Source organism: Pteronotus mesoamericanus, unplaced genomic scaffold (assembly GCF_021234165.1).
Source record: "Pteronotus mesoamericanus isolate MK-2021 breed Mesoamerican mustached bat unplaced genomic scaffold, CSHL_Meso_final contig_74, whole genome shotgun sequence".
In the NCBI taxonomy this organism is placed as follows: Eukaryota; Metazoa; Chordata; class Mammalia; order Chiroptera; family Mormoopidae; genus Pteronotus; species Pteronotus mesoamericanus.
This window is the reverse complement of record NW_026555247.1, coordinates 5,127,690-5,147,239: the sequence shown is the minus strand read 5'-3', so window position 1 is coordinate 5,147,239 and position 19,550 is coordinate 5,127,690. Positions and strand designations below refer to the sequence as shown.

Sequence of the window (19,550 nt, the reverse complement as noted above, 5' to 3'; positions counted from 1 at the left end):
GTATTATCGACAAGAACGAACATTTAAATTCTTCCCTTTTAACATTTTTTTACAGAGCATTTGGTCTTCTCTTCAAACCTACCTGTTGAGAAAATTTCTTTTCACATTCTTTTCTTTAAAAATGTTTAACTTAGGTAGCCTTCAAGTTTTTTATTCTTCAGCTTGTCTTTAAAAAAAAAAAAGTATAAAAACAGTGTATGTACCTGGAAATGACAACTTAACCAGTATTGTAAGGTATAAAATGAAAAAAAGCCGCCTTTCCTCCACCCTGTTTCCAGTCCCATTGTTCTGTGGTTAAGCACTTTAGTCTGTTTCCAGCATAACTTAAGTCAAGCTATGCACGTATAGCTTTATGTATCTCAAGTTATATATATATAAATGTGTAAAATTTTCCTTTCTCCTAATTTTTATTATATTTTTATGTTTAGTTTTGGTGATTGTTTTTAATATTTATAAATGACATTTGATTCCTCTCCACTTGCCTTCTTGCCCTCTCTGCCTACAAATTTCTCACTTGTAACTAAGTATTTTAAATGTTATGTATTAACTTATTTAATTCACTGTAACCCAGTGATGTAGTTTTCCTTTTTCTTGGTTGCAAAAACTAAGGCACAGATAGGTTAAGTTCTTGGTTTTATAAATACAGGCTTTAGTCCTTCAAGCATGCTTTTCATAAATAAATATTTATTGGATACTTAATTTATGCTATGAGCTTGAGATACTGGTGTGTCAAATTCTTTGTGCTTTTGGAGCACATGGTCTGTATAGTAGGTCTCATTTTGTATCTGGATGTTCTAATCATTATAAAACTTCAGATCCCTTTAGTTTTCATTAATTTTGGATCAGAGAGAATAGTTCTAGGATACAGAATTTACCAAAACACTTTTACTGGAAGAATCAAAGTTTTTAGGGGTCCTAGCTTCTGTTCATTCCTTTTAACTATTGCAGAGAACCAGAGAATTATTAGTGAAAGAGATCTTGCTATCATAGCATAACTAAAAATAGAAGACCATAAACATCTTTAGAATTGAGTCAGATATGCCTAAAATATAACTTAAAGGAGTTATATTGAGTTAAAACAACCTCTGTGCCAGGGGGACTTTTGTTTTTCTGAATATCTTCTTCCAAACTATGAAAAATTAATTTAAACAGGTTTGTTTTTAGTGGTTAAATCATTTGGGATGGGAAACTATAATCTGGAAATACTGTAGGATAATAAATATGTAACAGATTTGAAGGGTAACTTTAGATAGCATTGTTCTTATTTTTTTTTTAAAGAATTTTATTTTTCCATTACAGTTTACATTGAACTTTTTATTAGTTTCAGGTATACAGCATAGCAGTTGGACTTAATTATTCTTAAATAGACTGATTAATTTATCCTTCATGCCTTGTTGGCTGAACATGAATCAACAAATAAGATATTTTTGTAGTTTTTTAAATTCCCAAAGAGATTTGGGGGGGAAAGGGGAGTGGTAAATAAATTACACAAATTCATTTTACAGGTAGACAAAATAATGATAATACAAGTGACATTAATTTAGGGCTTTTTGTGTACCAGGGGCTGATTTAAGCATTTTACATATAATAAACACCTCTTAATTCTTTTAGCAAATCATGTGGTAGTTACAATTAATTTATAAATGAGGAAACAGGCAGAAAGGATGTCTATTTTTCCTAAAGTCATATAGCTAGTAAGTAATGGAGTTGGCTCAAGAGTCATTGAGGGAAAACTGGGTTTTTACTATTTTATTTGGATTTCAACAAATTCTGTTGTGTGTACAATATAATTTAGCTCATAGAAATAAATTGATCAGTTACTTTTAGGCCTAGTCCTCTCAAATAAAATTCTTCTGAATTTTTAAAAGTAGTACCAAGGTTTTGAGTGACAGTTGACACATTTTAGAATATTCTTGCACTTTTAATTGGAACTTAAAACCAAAGTCATGATGTATTTTTGCCACTGTATATCTGGCCTAAATACATCTTCATCAGGTTCAACTATAGTCATGAAATCTGCCTGTCTAAAACCTTGCTTGATTTCTCTGTATTTCACCGAGGCATTCATGGCCCTCTGTATTTATAATTTTTGTCTGTCCTTCTTAATGTATTTCTGATAATTATAAATTTTTTTCTCTCTAAGCAGAATTAATCCACACACTGCCTTGTGCAAGGCTCATAATTTTCTGCCTCTGCTTTTATATGTCTAAAAAAACATGTAAAACTGCTCTGCTAGTTTATAGGTAGCATTTCATCGCCAGGTATGCCTTCCCATTCTCATCTGTACCCATCAAGCTCAGGGTTTGTTCTGTGAAAGTTTTTTTGGGTTTGCCTTTACTCACTAAAGGTTTTATCTCCTTTTAAAATTATTGTAACTCCTCACTTATATTATTTTTGTCTTCTCTTGAAGGTTCCTGCTTCAATTTGATAACTATTCTTTTGACAATTAAGAAAGACATTACACACATTGATTGTAACACTAATTCTAGATTCAGAAACAACTAAGTATTAAAAAAGCTTAGTTTGTATTAAAAAAAAACTTCCTTTGAAGCATATAAGTGTATGGACTGCACCTTGTACTACAAACATTTGAGTACTGTTTATTTCTCTATTAGATTTGAAAGATTCTCGAGCTTAGTGTGGAATCATAGAAAAGAATATGAACTTAAACTAGAAAGAAGTGAGTTTTTTTGTTTGTTATTTTTTACTGAGCTGCTTAGTCATACGACCGTAGGGAGTTATCCAACTTTTATCACTTTAGCTTTTAAAAAATCTGTAAAAAATATAATATGAGATAATTTTTCTAGGCTTATTTACTGAAATGTTTATTAACTACTTACTATGTTCCAGGCCTCAGCGGTTTTTAAAAATTATTATTAAAAACATAAGCTTTTTCCTTTATGTAAGATCACAGGTCGTGTAAGAGACAAAATAAGTAAACATTTAAAATGTATATAAAATGTTAAAATAGTTTATATATACTCGTGAAACTGAACATAGAGCAAGGATATTTGACGAGGATTGGAAAAATGAGGTAAACACCTGAATAGAGTCAGAAAGGAAAAGTAGGAGTTCCCTTGTGCCTAGAAAGGCATATTGGGCCAGAGAAGTAGTATGTGTAAAGGTTGTATTTTAAATATTTCATTATGACCTATGACTGTATCATGTGTTGGGAAAGCTTCTAAAGAGGAAGCTTGAAGAGGGAGGTAGGTGGGGGCTAGATGTTCAGTGACCTTGTAAGATATGGTATGGAAGATTTAAAAACCTATAGGAAAATGCTTAGTTACCATAATGATAATAATAAGAGCTGTTATTTACTGGGTACATACTATTGTGCTAGGTACTATGCTTAATATTTTAGTGTTTTCTCAGCTTCTCAATAATTTTGTGTTGTAGTTGTTTTTATATCCATTTTTTAGGTGAGGAAACCAGCATTTAGAGAGGTTAAATAATTGATCCAAGGCAACACAGCTAACAAGTAGTAGAGTCTGGATTTGAATCTAGGTCTTTCTGATTTATTTTAAAGTATTCTTTACCTTTTGTGCAATACTGCCTAGATCAGTGGTGTCAACACATGGCAGGTGGTCAGTGCATACGTATTTCTTGAATTCACTGAATTTTTCCATCTAATTTCCATCTAAATTATTTGTTTTCATCACTTTAAAGTTCAGTTAAGGTCACCCTGACTAGAAACAACATCTTTATCATTATTGTCTTTTTTTAAAAGATTTTATTCATTAATTTTTTTTAGAGAGAGGGGAAGGAAAGGAGAAAGAGACGGAAACACTGATGTGTGGTTGCCTCTCATGCGCCCCCTGACTGGGGGACCTAGACTGCAACCCAGGCACGGGCCCTGAGTGGGAAATGAACTGGCTGCTCTTTGGTTCCCAGGTTGGCACTCAGTCCACTGAGCCCCACCAGCCAGGGCTACATCTTTATCATTACTGTTCATTCAGCGTTATTTTTGAAAAGAAACGTCCAACCATGCCCTAATAACAGCTGCTTGGGATAGTTAAATTTAATACTTTCATTATATCATTTTATTAAAGTAAAAAAAAAAAGGAAATACAATATGCTAAAAGGAAAAGAAATTACTTAGATAACTTCTACTTATATTTTGATGTATATCCTTGCTGATTTTTAAAAAATATTTACATTTAAAATCCATTTCAACAAAATATCTTTATATTTCAGGAGTCCATTGCTCTTATGCAGTTTTTCTGCTTTCTGCCTTGGATAATGTCAAATAGAGCTGATGACTGAATTTTGAATGAGCTAATTTTAATTTACTTTTGTTCTGGAAAATTTACAATTCTAAAAGATATAGTTTTAAAAATATTTATCTCAGTATACAACAGCTATTAGACTTGCTATTGGACTAAAATGTCTGTTTTTCAAATTCCTTTAGTAATTATTTTTAAGTAAAAATTTTATTGAAATAATATCATATAGAGTACCCAAATAATGAGTGCAAAGCTTAATAGTATATTTTGACAAAGTGAACACTAAAAACAAGAAACATCACTAGCATCTCAGAAGCCCCTTTGTTGCCCCATTGAAGTCACTCCTTTCCCCCACCTCAGGTCTAACTGCTTTGCTGACTAGGTTCATTTTGTGTTTGTTTTTCACCTCTAAATAAATGGTGTTTGAGCAATGGCCTTGGGCTATTGGCATAGTTTTGATGATGGGTGATTTGAATTTTTCAAAATAAAGTTAAATACAGTGCACAAACACAGAGCATCTGCCCTGCCCTCCATAATGTACTCATTGCCCAGCATGCACACATAGTGCATGTACTTATCACCCAGTTTCAACAGTTAATTCATGGACAGTCTTCCCAATTATTTTGAAGTGAACCTCAGGTATCACATCATTTTAGTAAACATTTTGAAATATGTATTCTAAAAAATGAAAATATTACTTTATAAAATGATTTAAATAATATAACCACACCTTCAAAAATTAGCTAATTCCTTAATATCAAGTATTCCCTCAGTCTTTGAAACTCTAAGTATAATTTTCTATACTGTTCTTTTGAATTAAGTTCATACATTGCATTGGTTGGTATATCTCTTGTCTTTTTTTTTAATCTGAATGGTATACCCTTATGTCTTTTTTTTCTTGCAATATTTGTTAATTATTTTTAAAAGCTGGTTCATTTTATTTCTCAGGGTATACTTTCATGGCTGTTCTCATTCAACCTTTTATGATAGTAATTAGTATGAACCGTTAAAATTGGGATATAATTTACATACACTTAAACATATAGATTTTAAATGATTGATGAATTGTACACACCAGTGTATCCACCACTCAATATATTTTGTTTTCAGTTGTTATCTTTTTAAAATGGAAAAAGAGGATAAATCCCTTCCATTCTTTAGATTCTTAAGTTTAGAGTAACTATAACAGCATGGAACAAAAAATAATCATTGATTGCTGTTAGAACTATAAAGATTTCTGCTTTTCAGCAGCCAGTGGGTGAATTAATAAAATTGGGGTTTGGAAAATACTAGTAGCTAGAAGAGAGATATGTGTAACATTTATAACTAAAGGTGAGAAGTGTAAATACACTGCATTGGGATTTATATCTTAACCAAAAAGCTGTGGCTGTGTGGTTATTCCCTTGAATTGTGTATACCCTTCCCTGCAACTTCCATCTCTGTTTCAATTTCAAGAAGTAAACTTCATATCCTCTAAATCAGGGGTCCCCAATCCCCGGACCGTGGACCAGTACCGGGAGTACAGGGCTGTGGCCTGTTAGGAAGTGGTCCTCCTGCGAAGCTCGCCTGAGTACCACCTCCTGTGCCCCACCCCCACCGCCCAGGTCCTGGAAAAATTGTTTTCCATGGAACCAGCTGCCGAAACTGGCCACCCGTGCCAAAAAACCTTGGGGGCTGCTTCTCTCAATTATCTGAAGTCAGGATGATCATATGGTTATTAACTGCATTTGAGGCATGTAAATGTCTTGAGTAATGTTATTGGATAGACATAAGCCATCTTGTTTTTTTCATTCTTTCCACAATTTGAATTTATTATTGCTTTTAACTGTAGGGACTTTATTAATTAACTTGTATTTTCTTAGTGCATTGACCTTAGTTTGATAAAAGTAGGAAGGTGGAATGGAAGTTAACTAAGATTTAATGGGTGTCTCCTGTGTGAAGAATCATCTTAAATACACAGTGATGGAGGTGATCTTAACTACTAAGTGATGGGAAGTGATGGCAGCCATTTTGTACATGGCCTTGTTCAGAAGGAGAGTTCCAGTGATTTGCCCAAGGCTCTATAGCTAGTGACAACAATGAATAGGAATTTAAGTCTTGAATTTTTGCTCCAGAACTCTTAAAAAGTTTTCATGAAAATATTCTGCCTTCATGGATATTAGAAACCTAAGCAGTAGTAACTCTGCCCTTTGCAATTCCTACTTCTTATATGTACATGAAAAAGCAATCATTTAAAACATAAAATTATGTCAGATCCAATTGTGATAAAATTTACTCTGTGAACATGCACGTCTCGGGGTGTTTTAAGGGAAAATTTTGTACTAAAAAGTCAGTAAAGCAAAATAATTTAGTCCTTATGGTGCAATATAATGATGTTATACAAGTGTTTTTGTTTTTAAAGATATTAGGAAAATAGCATATCAGATTATCTTTAGATAATTCAGTTCAGGTATCACTACTTAAAAGTTGGGATTACTTAAATTTCCAGTTCTTCAATGAAAAATTTGTAGTTTAACTTTCAAAATGAAAAGTCTCCATTTCCATTTTATGGAACATAGATTTATTTTAAAAGCTTTTCCCAAAATAACATTAACATAAATTTGTTTTTAAAGAGGTGATATTTTTTATGCCTTTCAAAAATTGTTTATATTTCGGTTTAGTTATGATTTAGTTTCTAATTTGAAAAATATGACTTCCATGACTATTACTGCTTCTCCTTTCTTCTTTTCAAGTCTTGGAACACTTTTAATCACCTGAATTTCACTTTATCTTTGGATGTTTCATTTTTTTAAAGAAATTCTGACTTTAAATACTTAAATCCAAATTGTTACATATATCAAGCTTGTGACTGGACTTTCTGCCCCAGCTAAGAATCTACCCCTCTCCCAAAATAATTGTTTTGAATTGTTTAAGAAAATCAACCTTCTTTCACACTTGCCATGTTTTTTTTTTTGGTTTTTTTTTTTAAGTGTAGTTGCCTTTTCTTGGTTTCATTGAGCTTTTATTCTTAAAAGAATATTTCAGAAAAAAGATGATGGTTCTCTCTAAGAGAAGTACATAATTGCTTCTTGAAAGGCTTTTTTATGTAAAGTTGGTTGGGTAAGACAACTGGAACAACCAGTTAAGCTCATTCCTTCTGTGCTTATTATTAACCTCAAAGCTCCTAGTTTTAACCTCTGGTTCAGTCCCATCTTACTAGATTTAAGTGGCTTTTGTTTTGTTTTTTTTTCATGCAGGTTCTGCTCATTAATCACCACGAGTGTGGATCTGAAGAAGAGTTTATTACCTCTTTTTTTGAGTATGTTTAACTTCAGATACACACAACGTAGCCTCTCCTTCCCTATTAGATTCTTAGAAGGTAGTTATATTTTTATAGTCTCATTCTTGTGACTTTGATAGTTGTGATCAATAAGAATAAACACTTATTCCTTCCATGTTGGACTACTGCATGCAAATCAGTTCATTTAAAACCTCCTGGAGGTCTTTGGCATGCTAGACATAAAACCATGAGTGTTTGTCTGTGGAGGTAACCATGTTCCAAAGAAATTTTAGAGTTTATTTCTTTTATCAGCAAAGTAGGAGAGTTATCCTTTAGGTTCTGGGAATCACTGACATTAAGGGGCTTGCTTTTGGTGTGTGATTTTCAAAGTTAATTAAATGGGAAATGATAAATTAAAAATATTCCTGTGGTATCTCTGAGTGAGTAGTATAAATAAATTAGCTTGCATTGTACCTATTGTATGCTTAACAAAATTGCTGATTTATTTTGTCATTAGTTAAATGACAAATGAGCATATATTTTTCATGTTTGCAATTTTTAGACACATTGATATATTTTTTTTCTTGTACATGAAATGATGAATGAAATATACATAAAATCCTTTTTTTTTTTTTTTTTTTTTTTTTTTTTTAATCTAGGGCTGGAAAAAAGAAAGAATTCTGGCTGAATATCCCGATGGCAGGATAATAATGGTTCTTCCTGAAGACCCAAAGTATGCCCTGAAAAAGGTAAATTTCTAGTGAAATTTCATGTAGAATAGATAAAATAATTTTGCAGCCAATTTTAAGAGAATAACACATTACTAGCTTAGCACAACTTAAACACCAATTCTGAAAACAAATAAGCATTTAAGGAATACAGCTCAACTAAAAAATCATGCTTCAACTTTGTAGCATGTTTAGCACGTGTGAAATGAATTTCTAGTGACTTAATTACTTTGTATTATCAGTAATTTGAGTGATGGTGTAGAAGGCATACTAATTAATAATGTTACATAAATGATTACAAAAATCAGGATTAAAATTTGACTCATAATTTAGAAAATTAAAATTAATGAAAGTTTCATTTTGAGAATAAATTTCTAAATAAAAAGTTATTGCAGAAGGCTTTAGTAATCCTGAAATTAAGCATGAGGTAGTCATAAGGTTAAGAGGGAAATAAAACGAGATTTTTTTTATTTATTCAGAAAACTTAAAGAAAATCCTCATATCTAATGTGAGTCAAGTTTTAGTCCAACTGAGAATTCTGTACTTAAGAGTTCAGAGAAATGAACCAGAGAGATAATGAAATCTGGAGCCATTTTACTGTCTAGAGTATCCTACAAATCAGGAAACCATAGGATAAACTTATTTTTAAATAATATGGTTTTTTTTCAGTCTCCAGATACTTTTTGAGAATTGCCTCATAATGTAAAGCAATGAGTCCAGTCATTTTTCTGAAAAACTTTATTACACTAGAGTGTGCCCAAACTGTCTAGAAATAAAAGGAAAATAATATACTTTTTTTAAGGTTAACAATTGGACCTCTTTAAATCTAGGAATATTTCATCTGAAAGGGAACTTGAAGGGAAATACTTGGAACTATTATTTGAAAATTTAGCTAACATTCTCCTTGAAGTTTATTCTGTAATTCCTTACTTGTTAGATAACACTATATATGTGACTGGACAATCCCAGATGCCCAAATAAGCTTCCATGCTACCACTGCCTGATAAATATAGAGTAGCATTTAGAATGACATGTAAACATACCATCCCTCTTGTATTTGAAACATTGTTCCTTGTGTAAAAACAAATGCTTGTGGAATTAATGTTGGTTTGGTGATTGACTCATTGAAAAATATATTATGGAATTTCCAACTACGATCATTTGGAAATACACAATGGGAATTTGCTAAACTACCATATGCATTGCTCAGACTTTATTAGTAAGAATCCTCAGTAAATGCTGATTTCCTCATTTTAGTCTCTCAGGGCAAAATCTTAATAACCTACATTTCAGTATATTACTAGTTTGTAACCCATAATAGGTTAAAAATTAAAATCTAGAGTATTGTGAGTCATAGGCCTTTAGGAATCAAATCAGGATGTGTATTATGGGATACTGTTCCAGGAACAGGAGGATTTGCATTTTCATCATTGAAAAAATGATGTATTATAGAGTATTCTGCATGTCAGAGGTATGAATACTTAGTTCTCTTAGGGGTTTTTTGCGTTTTAAATTTGATAACACAAATCCATGTTTATTGCACTGAATATTTGCAGATTATTTTGTAACTAGAGGAGGAACTAAAGTTTTAAGTGCCCAGAAAAATCTCAACTTTGAGTGCCTACAAAAATTTGAGCTTGTCATTGACTTTGATTACAGTTCTAGGAGGTAAACTAGAAGAAGCAGAGTTTGCTATATTAATATTAGTGGTTCAAATTTCTGCTTCTTGGTTGGTTTTTCTAGATATCCAATATCTGACAGGGAAAGTTACTTAATTTTGAATTTTATTGCTTTCATATGTAAAGCGAGGAACCATAGACCTTCAAGAGATGTTGGATTTAAGTGAGATAATATTCATAAAGCCCTTTGCATAGTGTCCAGCCTATAAATGACTGATGAGGAGTAAATGTGTTTCTTTCCTCTGTGCCCCCTTCCATTTTACTGATGAGAATACCAGTTAAGGCTTGGGAATAAAAGTGACTTCCCTGCCCAAGGTTCCTGTGAAGTTCTCTCTGTGATGCTTCTGACAGGAAGCCCTAATGGTTTTACTGCCTGTTGTAGGACCACTCACTTCTCTTGCCCCCTAGACTGCTGGGCTTCACTCTGCGTTACTTCCCTCATTTTGCATATTTGTCCACAGGGCTTGAAAAAGTAATTGGTAGTGCAGTCATTGAAAAGAACTTTTATTCCTACTTGGAATGATATACTCAACTTACAGAATTTAAATTGTATGTTTTTACATATATGCAATGCTTTCATTATTTTAAAAAAATCTTTTCTTTATTTGGCAGGTTGATGAAATTAGAGAGATGGTTGATAATGATTTAGGTTTCCAACAGGCTCCACTAATGTGCTATTCCAGAACTAAAACACTTCTCTTTATTTCTAATGACAAAAAAGTAGTTGGCTGCCTAATTGCAGAACATATCCAGTGGGTAAGTGATTTTTAGATTGTTCGTATATAGTTCAGCATTTGAAGAATTTACTGTGCAATATTAAATAACATAATCCTTGTAAATTTTTCAACATTTTATGAAAGGAAGGCTGCGAGTGCAAGAATTCCTGTGTGTGATTCTTTACTATAGTAAAGCTGTATTTTCTATGGGAATTAGTTTCTCAAGTTAGTATGTGAATAATTCTATAAATCAAAAGTACTGTTAAATTTTATTTAGGAAGTTTCTATGTTGCATGCTAAGATAATGTCTGTCTCAACTAGTCCCTTCAGCATTGGAATAAATGAAGGGTTGCCAAACTATAGCCTAAAAAAAAATTCAGCCTATTTTTGTAAATAAACTTTTATTGTAACTCAGCCACGTCCTTTTGCCTACATATTGCCTATGGTTTCTTTCACACTATAAAGATTGAGTTAAGTAGTTGCAGCAGAGACCAGGTGGGCTACAAAGCCTAAAATACTTATTTTCTGGCCTTTTATTGTAAGTTGCCTACCTCCTGAGTAGGCCACCCCTTCTTTGGTTGAGCTCTAGCTGAGTAGTTGCCTTGTGTTTAGGATACAAACTGTACAAAAAACAAAACAAAACAATAGAATCACAGTAGAAGGGATAGATATGCTCACATTATGAGAGTTAAGTAGTAACGGGCCAACTTAAGAGAACAGAAGATTCTGAATTCCCGAGTCATGCTACTTTGAAGTGTGCTCCATTTGTCTTCTGTCTTCTTTCAGCTGAATAATTCAGTACACATTGGACTTGACTTCTATTCATTTGGTATCTTTTAGTATACTAATAGTTTGCCTGCAAATATGTGTTTCATCATGAAATTTTCCAGTAAAGTAAAAAGTCAAAATAAGTCTGTGTGAGTTAATTTCTATATGTGAAACTACTTTTTTATTAAGAAAATTCAGCCTGAAATTGTGTCGTTTTATGAATCTTGCTCTTTATGTAACAAAATTGACTTATATCAATAGCTGGTAGGGTAGGTTGGGGATATAAGTGTGATATAAAATGAGTAATTCATGAGAGTTTGCCATGTTAACATTGAGTTAATTTTACATAGTGCATAACCCTTGGGGGTTTTTTCTATCCTAGTTCCAAAAATGACTTGTAGAAGTGTTTATACTAGAAGATAGTGCTTGCTTTTTATGTTGTTGTTAATTCTTAATTTTGTTGTCCAGTTATTTTAAGTTTTAATACTATGTCCCATCAGAAGGCTGGCTGAGTCCTTTTTGCATCTCTACTGGCAGAGATGTATGTTTTTTAAAGCACTTTATTTTTTAAGGAGATGGGATTGTGAGGAAAGGACCTTTCTAAATTCTTGATTTCTCTGCCATCCATGTTCCTAGTTCCCACACAACTATGAATCTTCGACTGTGGCAGCAATCACAGAAACAGTTGTTAGGACTACTGAGTTCTTAGTATGTATTTTTGCTGGTCCTTAGAATGTGGGAGGTAGAGAAAACTAACATCAGTTCCTGTTATGGGTCAGCCATGATGGCAAGGTATTTTGTATATATTACCTATAGGTAAGGAACCCAAAGTTTAAGTAAAACTTCCTCTCATGATCACATTACTAGGAAGTAAATTAGAACAGAATGTAGATCCAAATCTATTCCCTAAAATGAGAGTGGAAGTATACATGGTCTCCATAAGTTTGTTAAGAAGCCAGACAAATGTAGTGACCTCCTCCCTAAGGTCAGCACTAGAAAATTGCTGAGTACTAGTCTTACTTTAAAGTTTTTTCCCCATTTTGATACCTGTAGGGCTACAGAGTCATAGAAGAGAAGCTTCCAGTTATCAGGTCAGAAGAAGAAAAAGTCAGATTTGAAAGGCAAAAAGCCTGGTGCTGTTCAACATTGCCAGAGCCTGCAATATGTGGGATCAGTCGAATATGGGTATTCAGCATGATGCGTCGGAAGAAAATTGCTTCTCGCATGATTGAATGCCTAAGGTAACTTTAATTTGTAATCCTTCAAATCCTTTTCAGTAGTTTAGGATTTAAACAGTTTTAGTATAAAGATCAATATTTAATTACTCTTAAATGTATAACCTCTATTTAAATTAATTTAAATTCACATAAAATTGTCAGTGTATTGGATCTGTTAGTGTTTTTTTTTTTTTTTACACCTGGGTAAATAGCAACGTTTATTCATCACATAGAATCAATGAGTCAACAACAGAATTGGACTCTTTACTAAGCAATAAAGTATACAAGATGGCAAATTTATTCTGGTTACTCCTTTCCACCCTGCCCACCCCTCCTTGCTGGTCCAAGAAAACTTTGGGCTCCATTACTTTCAACAGGAGTTTCTTCTTGGCTTCTTTTTATCTTTTACCAATTAAGTGTTTGTTTCTGGGTTTGGTGTAAGCTGCTCCTAATACCCCTCACAGATAATTTAGACAAAAGTTTAAAAAACAAGGAGTCGGATCTGTTAGTACTTTTTATGTGATGTTAATCTGAGGGGGGAAGAAAGCAGTGTTGGTTAAATATTAAACCATTTAAAATTACTTATTCATAAAAAGATGAAATAAAATTAATTACTTGTAACTACGATTAAGCCAAAATAACACATTTACTTCAAATTGTACTTAATACTGGAGAATTTTAAAGACAACCAAATAAATGTGAGAAGTTTCTTAGGAATTTAACTTTTAGGAAAAATTGCCTTAATTTAATTGTATTATTTATAAATTATCTAAAACTTTTATTAGTTTTTCTTTTGCTATTATCACTTGATTTTTTAATCAAAGGTACTGAAGAAAAGACTCAACTTGCATGTTTTGGTTTTTGTTCTTTAAAGCACCATTGCTAAAGGATTAATGGAGTAGGTTAAAATTATCATGCAAATGAGGTCAGTCTCTTGTTTTTGTCTATTCTGAGGATATTGCTTTCAAAATAATCCATCATTAGTTTAAGTAAGATTTTAAGGCCTCTAAGATTCCAGAACCTTAATGTGTTTCTGGTATCTCCTCCTTATTTTATCACTGAGAAGTGAGAAGGGCTCAGATCTCTCCACCGTTTTCATCACAAGAGGCTGTTTTGAGCTCTTTAAGAACTAAACCCAGGTTTATGTTATACGACAATCATAAGATTGTTCTCCTTTATAAAAACGTAAAACAGTATAGTCATTGTATTCATTCTGTGATAGGTGGACACCATAAGCTTCCTGTTAAAGCACATAAGAGTTTTTACTTTTTTCATTTATTGATCCTTTTATGTACCCAGCACACCTTGTTAAGATTACATTATAGCCCTGGCCGGTGTGGCTCATTTGGTTGGAGCATTGCCCCGTAACTGAAAGATTGGGGGTTTGGTTCCTGGTCGGGGTGATCCCTGGTCTGGGAGCAGGCATGTGATGCCCTGGTCTTGGTGTGTGTGTATGAGAGGCAACTGGTTGATGCTTTTTTCTCGCGTTGCTGTTTCTCTCTCTCCCTTCCTCTTATTCTAAAAGCAATGAAAAAAAGTCCTTGGGTGAGGATTAAAAAAAAAAAAGATTACATTATGAAAATGCTACTAAATAGCCTATTTCCTAGCTACATTAAAAATATTTTTTTTTTAAAATGACATCTTATTGAGATACAATTAACATAGTGATGCAATTCAGTGGGTTTTAGTATATTTAGAAGGCTTTACAACTATCACCCATTTAATTATAGGAAATGTTTATCATTCCTCCAAAAAACTCCATACCCATTAACATTCACTTCCCATATCCGTGTTCCCTAGCTTGTGACAACTGCTAATCTACTTTCCGCCTCAATGAATTTGGCTATTCTGAACATTTTGTATGAATGGGTATCTATGACGTATGACCTTTTGTGACTGGTTTCTTTCACTTAGCATTGTAGAATGTATTCATGTGCATCACTCCTTTTGTTTTATTTTTTTAAAGATTTTATTTATTTATTTTTAGACAGGGGGAAGGGAGGGAGAAAGGGAGAGAGAAACATCAATCTGTGGTTGCCTCTAGCGTGCCCCCAACTGGGGACCTGGCTTGCAATGCAGGCACGTGCCCTGACTGGGAACTGGGAATCAGGCTGGTGATCCTTTGGTTCGCTGGCCGGCACTCAGTCCACTGAGCCACACCAGCCAGGGCCAGAGTTATCCTTTAAAAACATAAATCAATGCTTTATTCCTTTTTTATTGCCAAGCAATATTATACTGTGTGACATTTTATTCATTCATTCATTCATTCATTTATATTTGGGTTATTTCCACTAATATATGAATAATAATTCATATATTGAATAATGAATAGTAATGAATAATAATGCTATGAACATTCATGTACAATTTTTTGTGTACAAATTTTAATTTCTCTTGGTAAATAGATAAACAATTGCATGTTCTTATTTTTCTTGGTATATACATAGAAGAATTGTTGGGTTATATAGTAACTGTATAGCATTTTGAGAAATTGCCAACTGTTTTCCAAAGTGGCTACTTTGTTGTACAATCCCACAAGCAATGTATGAGAGTCTAATTTCTCCTCATCCTCATCTACATTTGTTATTGTCTGTCTTTTTAATTTGAGCCATCCTAGTGGGGTGAAGAGGCATTTCACTGTGGTTTTGCTTTGCATTTCCCTAATGGCTGTGGTGTTGAGAATCTTTTCATGTGTTTATTGGCCAATTATCCTATTTAGAGAAATGCCTATTCAAATCCTATGTCCATTTTTAAATTGGTTTCTTTCTTTTTCTTGTTGAGTTTTACTAGTTCTTTATATATATTTTGGAGATAAATCTTTTATCAAATACATGACCTACAAATATTTTCTGCTATTTCATGGTTGTATTTTCATCTTTTTGGTGTCTTTTGAAACACTAAAATTTTAAATTTTGAACTCCAGATTAATATTGTCACTTGTGATTTTAGTGTCATATTTAAGAAGTCATTTCCTAATCTAGGGTCACAAAGATTTATTGACTGTATCTCCTTCCAAGAGTTTATAATTTTAGTTCTTACATTTAGGTCTTTGATCCATTTTAAGTTAACTTTTATTTTATGATGTGAGGTAGGCTCCAGTGTCATTCTTTTGCATGTGGGTATCTAATTGTCCCAGCACCAATTTGTTACAAAGAGTATTTTCTCATTGAATGGTCTTGGCACCTTGTCAAAATCATTGACTGTAAATGTGAAGGTTAGTATTTGGACTCTCAGTTATATTCTATTGGTCTATGTTTATTTTAGTAGCACACTGTTTGGAACCCTTGAATGGAACTCTTAAATGTAGCTTTGTAGTATGTTTTAAATAAGGAAGTGTAAATTCTCTGATTTTGTTCTTTTTCAAGTTCTTTTGACTATTTGGTGACTCTTGCATTTCCATATGAACTTTAGGACCAACTTGTCAATTTCTGCAAAGAAGCCAGCAATAGACCATTTTGGGGAATAATGCCATTTTAATATTAAGTCTTCCAACTCATAAACAGGGGATGTATTTCTAATTAAATATCCTTTGATTTCTTCCAGCAGTGCTTTATAATTTGCATTTTACAGGTCTTGTCCTTCTTTTGTTGAATTTAATCCTAAATATTCCTTTGATGTTATTGTAAGTGAATGTCCTCTCTAAATTTTGCTTTTGGATTATTCATCATGAGTATATAGAGATACAAGTAATATTTTAAAATACCAATCTTGTATCCTGTAATCTTGCAGACCTCATTTTTAATTTGACCTAATACTTTTTTTTTAATTCCTTAAGATTTTGGAAATGCAAGATCATGTCATTTCCAAAAAGATAGTTTTACTTCTTCCTTTTCAAACTGGTTTCTTTTTATTCCTTTTCCTTGCCTTGATTGCCCTGGCTGGAATCTGCAGTATTTTGTTTTGAGTAGTAGAGGTATGTGCAGAAATAGTTTTACCTTGTTCCTAATCTCTGGAAGGCAATTTTCATTCTTTCAGCATTAACTTTGTTGTTGCTTGTTGCTCTTTATCAGTCTGAGGGAGTTTCTTCACCTCAGGGTTATTGAATATTTCTATCATGAAAAGGTGTTGGGTAAATGTTTTTAAAACCATTCTTTCATAAATTTTTTTTATCTCAGATTATAATATTTTAGTTGAATAATTATTTTCAGTAATTTTCAGCACATACATTACCTAAAGTGTTTTCTAGCCAAGTTGTGTTTGACCGGTTTTTCTAATTTTAATGAATAAAAATATTAATAATTTTTTACCCTTCCATTTCCCTGCCCTTTTTGTTTTTTAACAGGAGTAACTTTATATATGGCTCATATTTGAGTAAAGAAGAAATTGCTTTCTCAGATCCCACTCCTGATGGAAAACTGTTTGCAACACAATACTGTGGCACTGGACAGTTTCTGGTATATAATTTTATTAATGGACAAAATAGCACCTAAGCAAATTCTTGCCTACAGTACTAGAAGACATCTACTGAAGAATGGATTGGTTGCTGACTTTAACCAGGAACTAGGGCCATTTTTGTTACAAAGAACTCAGGACTGGCAACAACCATAAGGTTGTTCCATTTTCATAAAATTGGAAACAATGCAGTAATAGCTTATTATTGTTTTGTTTTTTAAAGAAGATATTTTATTATCTTTTACAGAAATTTATGATTAATGTATTTTATCTATAGTTATTTAGACATGTTTACATGCAGCAGATAATTGTTCATAGTGGACTGAAAACTAATGCAAGGACTATGGTCTCAGTGATAAGTATATTTTGAAGTTCTTAATGTGGAAATATACCAGTGTAGTTAGGTACTGTATTTTTCTATATTGATCTGCTGATACCAGTTACAGTTTTAAAGATTGTATTTTCACTAAGTGGAAACCAGTGTTTTAGAGCTATGATTCAAGGAGGGTGCAGTATTACATGTTTAGGAATTCAAAGCTAATTCTGAAGGGCCTGAAATACACTTAAAAGAAAAATTCTCACCCTAGGATTTAAAACATTGATCAGCTGCTTCCTGTACGTGTCCTGGCCAGGGATCAAACCCGCAACCTTCAAGTGTGCAGGATAGCACTCCAACTAACAGAGCCACCTGGCCAGGGCTGAAATATGCTTTGATGGAACCCCACCAAAAAGCGAAGTTCCAGATAAACAGGAGGATTTGGAATGTTAAGCTTTTCCTTCCATTTCTCTTTCCTGTTCTTGATAACATAAAGAAGTGGAAGGTGGTAAAGAATTGAGTCTTTCCTTCTTGGAGATCTATAAATGACTAGAATTAGGAAGATACCCTCTAAAAGTATATTATTCTTTCATTCTGGTTTCACTTCTTAAATGGCAACTGGACAGACTTAGACTATTAACAAAATCCAAAGAGGTTTATAAAAACCTATGGAATAGTTGCAGGCTAAATATTAATGACTCGGTATCTGCTTTGTTATTCCTCAGAAACACTACACTGAGTATATGCCCTCATTACTGGGCTTCATTTTGATACTTGTCAATCCTTCATAGTGCCCTCTACTTTTAAAGGGTTTAAATGTTGAAAAACTGCTGTGGCCTTTTATGACTTGTATATAATGTAGAATAAAATAAAATACTTGATAGCTTTTTCTAAGTGATAAATGGTGTGTTGTTTGTGCTTTTTCAAGGAGTTTGATACATTGAAAAATGATTAAAACATTGGCTTCTAAAAAGGCGTTTTCACCAGTTTGCCAAAGGATCAGAATGTCAGCAATAATTCCTCTGAACTTATCTCTAGTAAAAGGCAAAGTCCTGACATGAGAATATGAAGATATAAAGAGCCTCAGTCCAAGAATGAAGCAACACCATGATTTAACATTATTTTTATGAGCTGAAAATATTTCATCTCCATTAAAAAATGACTAAAATCTTGGGCCTTCAATTAAGATTAATGGACAGTTGTACATTTATCCCCCTTTAGATGTGTGCTTTTAAATTTATAGAGTGGTGTAAGGCTCTGTACTTGTTAGGGTGTAATGATAAGGCAGTGTAACTATTCTCCTCTAACTTATCATGATGCTCTGACTTCCAGCACTCCCTTTCCATTTGGGCTTGATTGAGACACTTGTGGTTATGTTTGGTCTCATTGTTTGCCTGACACGCACCATAATTATTTTAAAATAGGATAAAATTTTTGGGTATAGTATAGCTCCTTTAGTAACTGTTAATCTCATAATATAGGTCCAGTGTCCATACAAGCCATAGTATGCTTCTTTGGGGAGTCAAACTTGGTAATTTCAAGGAGACATGGGGATAGAGAGGATATATTGATTGGTTGTTTTAAATGTTACCATTATTAGGAAAGCAGTTTATTTTGTTTATATTGAAGATGCAGTCCTTCAAATAACTTTTACAATCTAGGTATTTTTCTAGTAGTAGTAATAATAATATCTAACATTTGAGGTTTTTATGTCACACCCTCTTTGTGGTGCTGCGTTATTTTATTTTGTCGTCATGACAGCCCTATGAGGTAAGAGTTTACAAGTAAGGAATCTGGAACTTAGGAGGTAATTAAAAGTCTACAATAGCAGTCTGTGTGAAAAATTTTGAAACACTGGACTAAAGCTGTGATGTATAGGTGAAGATGAGAGGAGATGGATAAACTTTAGATGATACAGTGGAAGAATTGGTATGGTAACTGGCCAGAGAAGAGTCATGGCAAACAATCTAAGATAACTGAGAATTTTGATTTGGGTAATTGACTAGATGGATTGACTGAGAAGGGAATACTGGAGAATTATGTTGGGAGGGTTGGATGGGGAAGGATGAGCTCAATTTTGGTAAAGATTTTAAGGCAGTTGAATATTCTTCAAGTAGAGATAACTTATTTGATATATAGATATGTTGATGTAGAGTGTAGGAGAAGATTGAACTAAGGAAATTTATAAATTTAGTTACTTAAAGGTTTAGAAGAGCTTACCTCTCTTGGGTTTATAAAATGAAAGGGTAGGA

The 19,550-nt window shown here is 33.0% G+C and overlaps 1 protein-coding gene across 2 annotated transcripts in view; it reads left to right on the top strand.

The window, feature by feature from the left end:
* ESCO1 (establishment of sister chromatid cohesion N-acetyltransferase 1) overlaps positions 1–18,200 on the top strand; it is a 69,533-nt gene extending 51,333 nt beyond the window's left edge. For both annotated transcript variants that reach the window (XM_054583435.1, XM_054583434.1), the window contains 4 exons: positions 8,142–8,231; positions 10,502–10,645; positions 12,427–12,614; positions 16,873–18,200. In XM_054583435.1, the coding sequence (XP_054439410.1) occupies positions 8,142–8,231; positions 10,502–10,645; positions 12,427–12,614; positions 16,873–17,020 (570 nt within the window). In that variant the 3' untranslated portion in view covers positions 17,021–18,200. The remainder of the gene's footprint in view (positions 1–8,141; positions 8,232–10,501; positions 10,646–12,426; positions 12,615–16,872) is intronic.
* Positions 18,201–19,550: the final 1,350 nt, after the last annotated feature.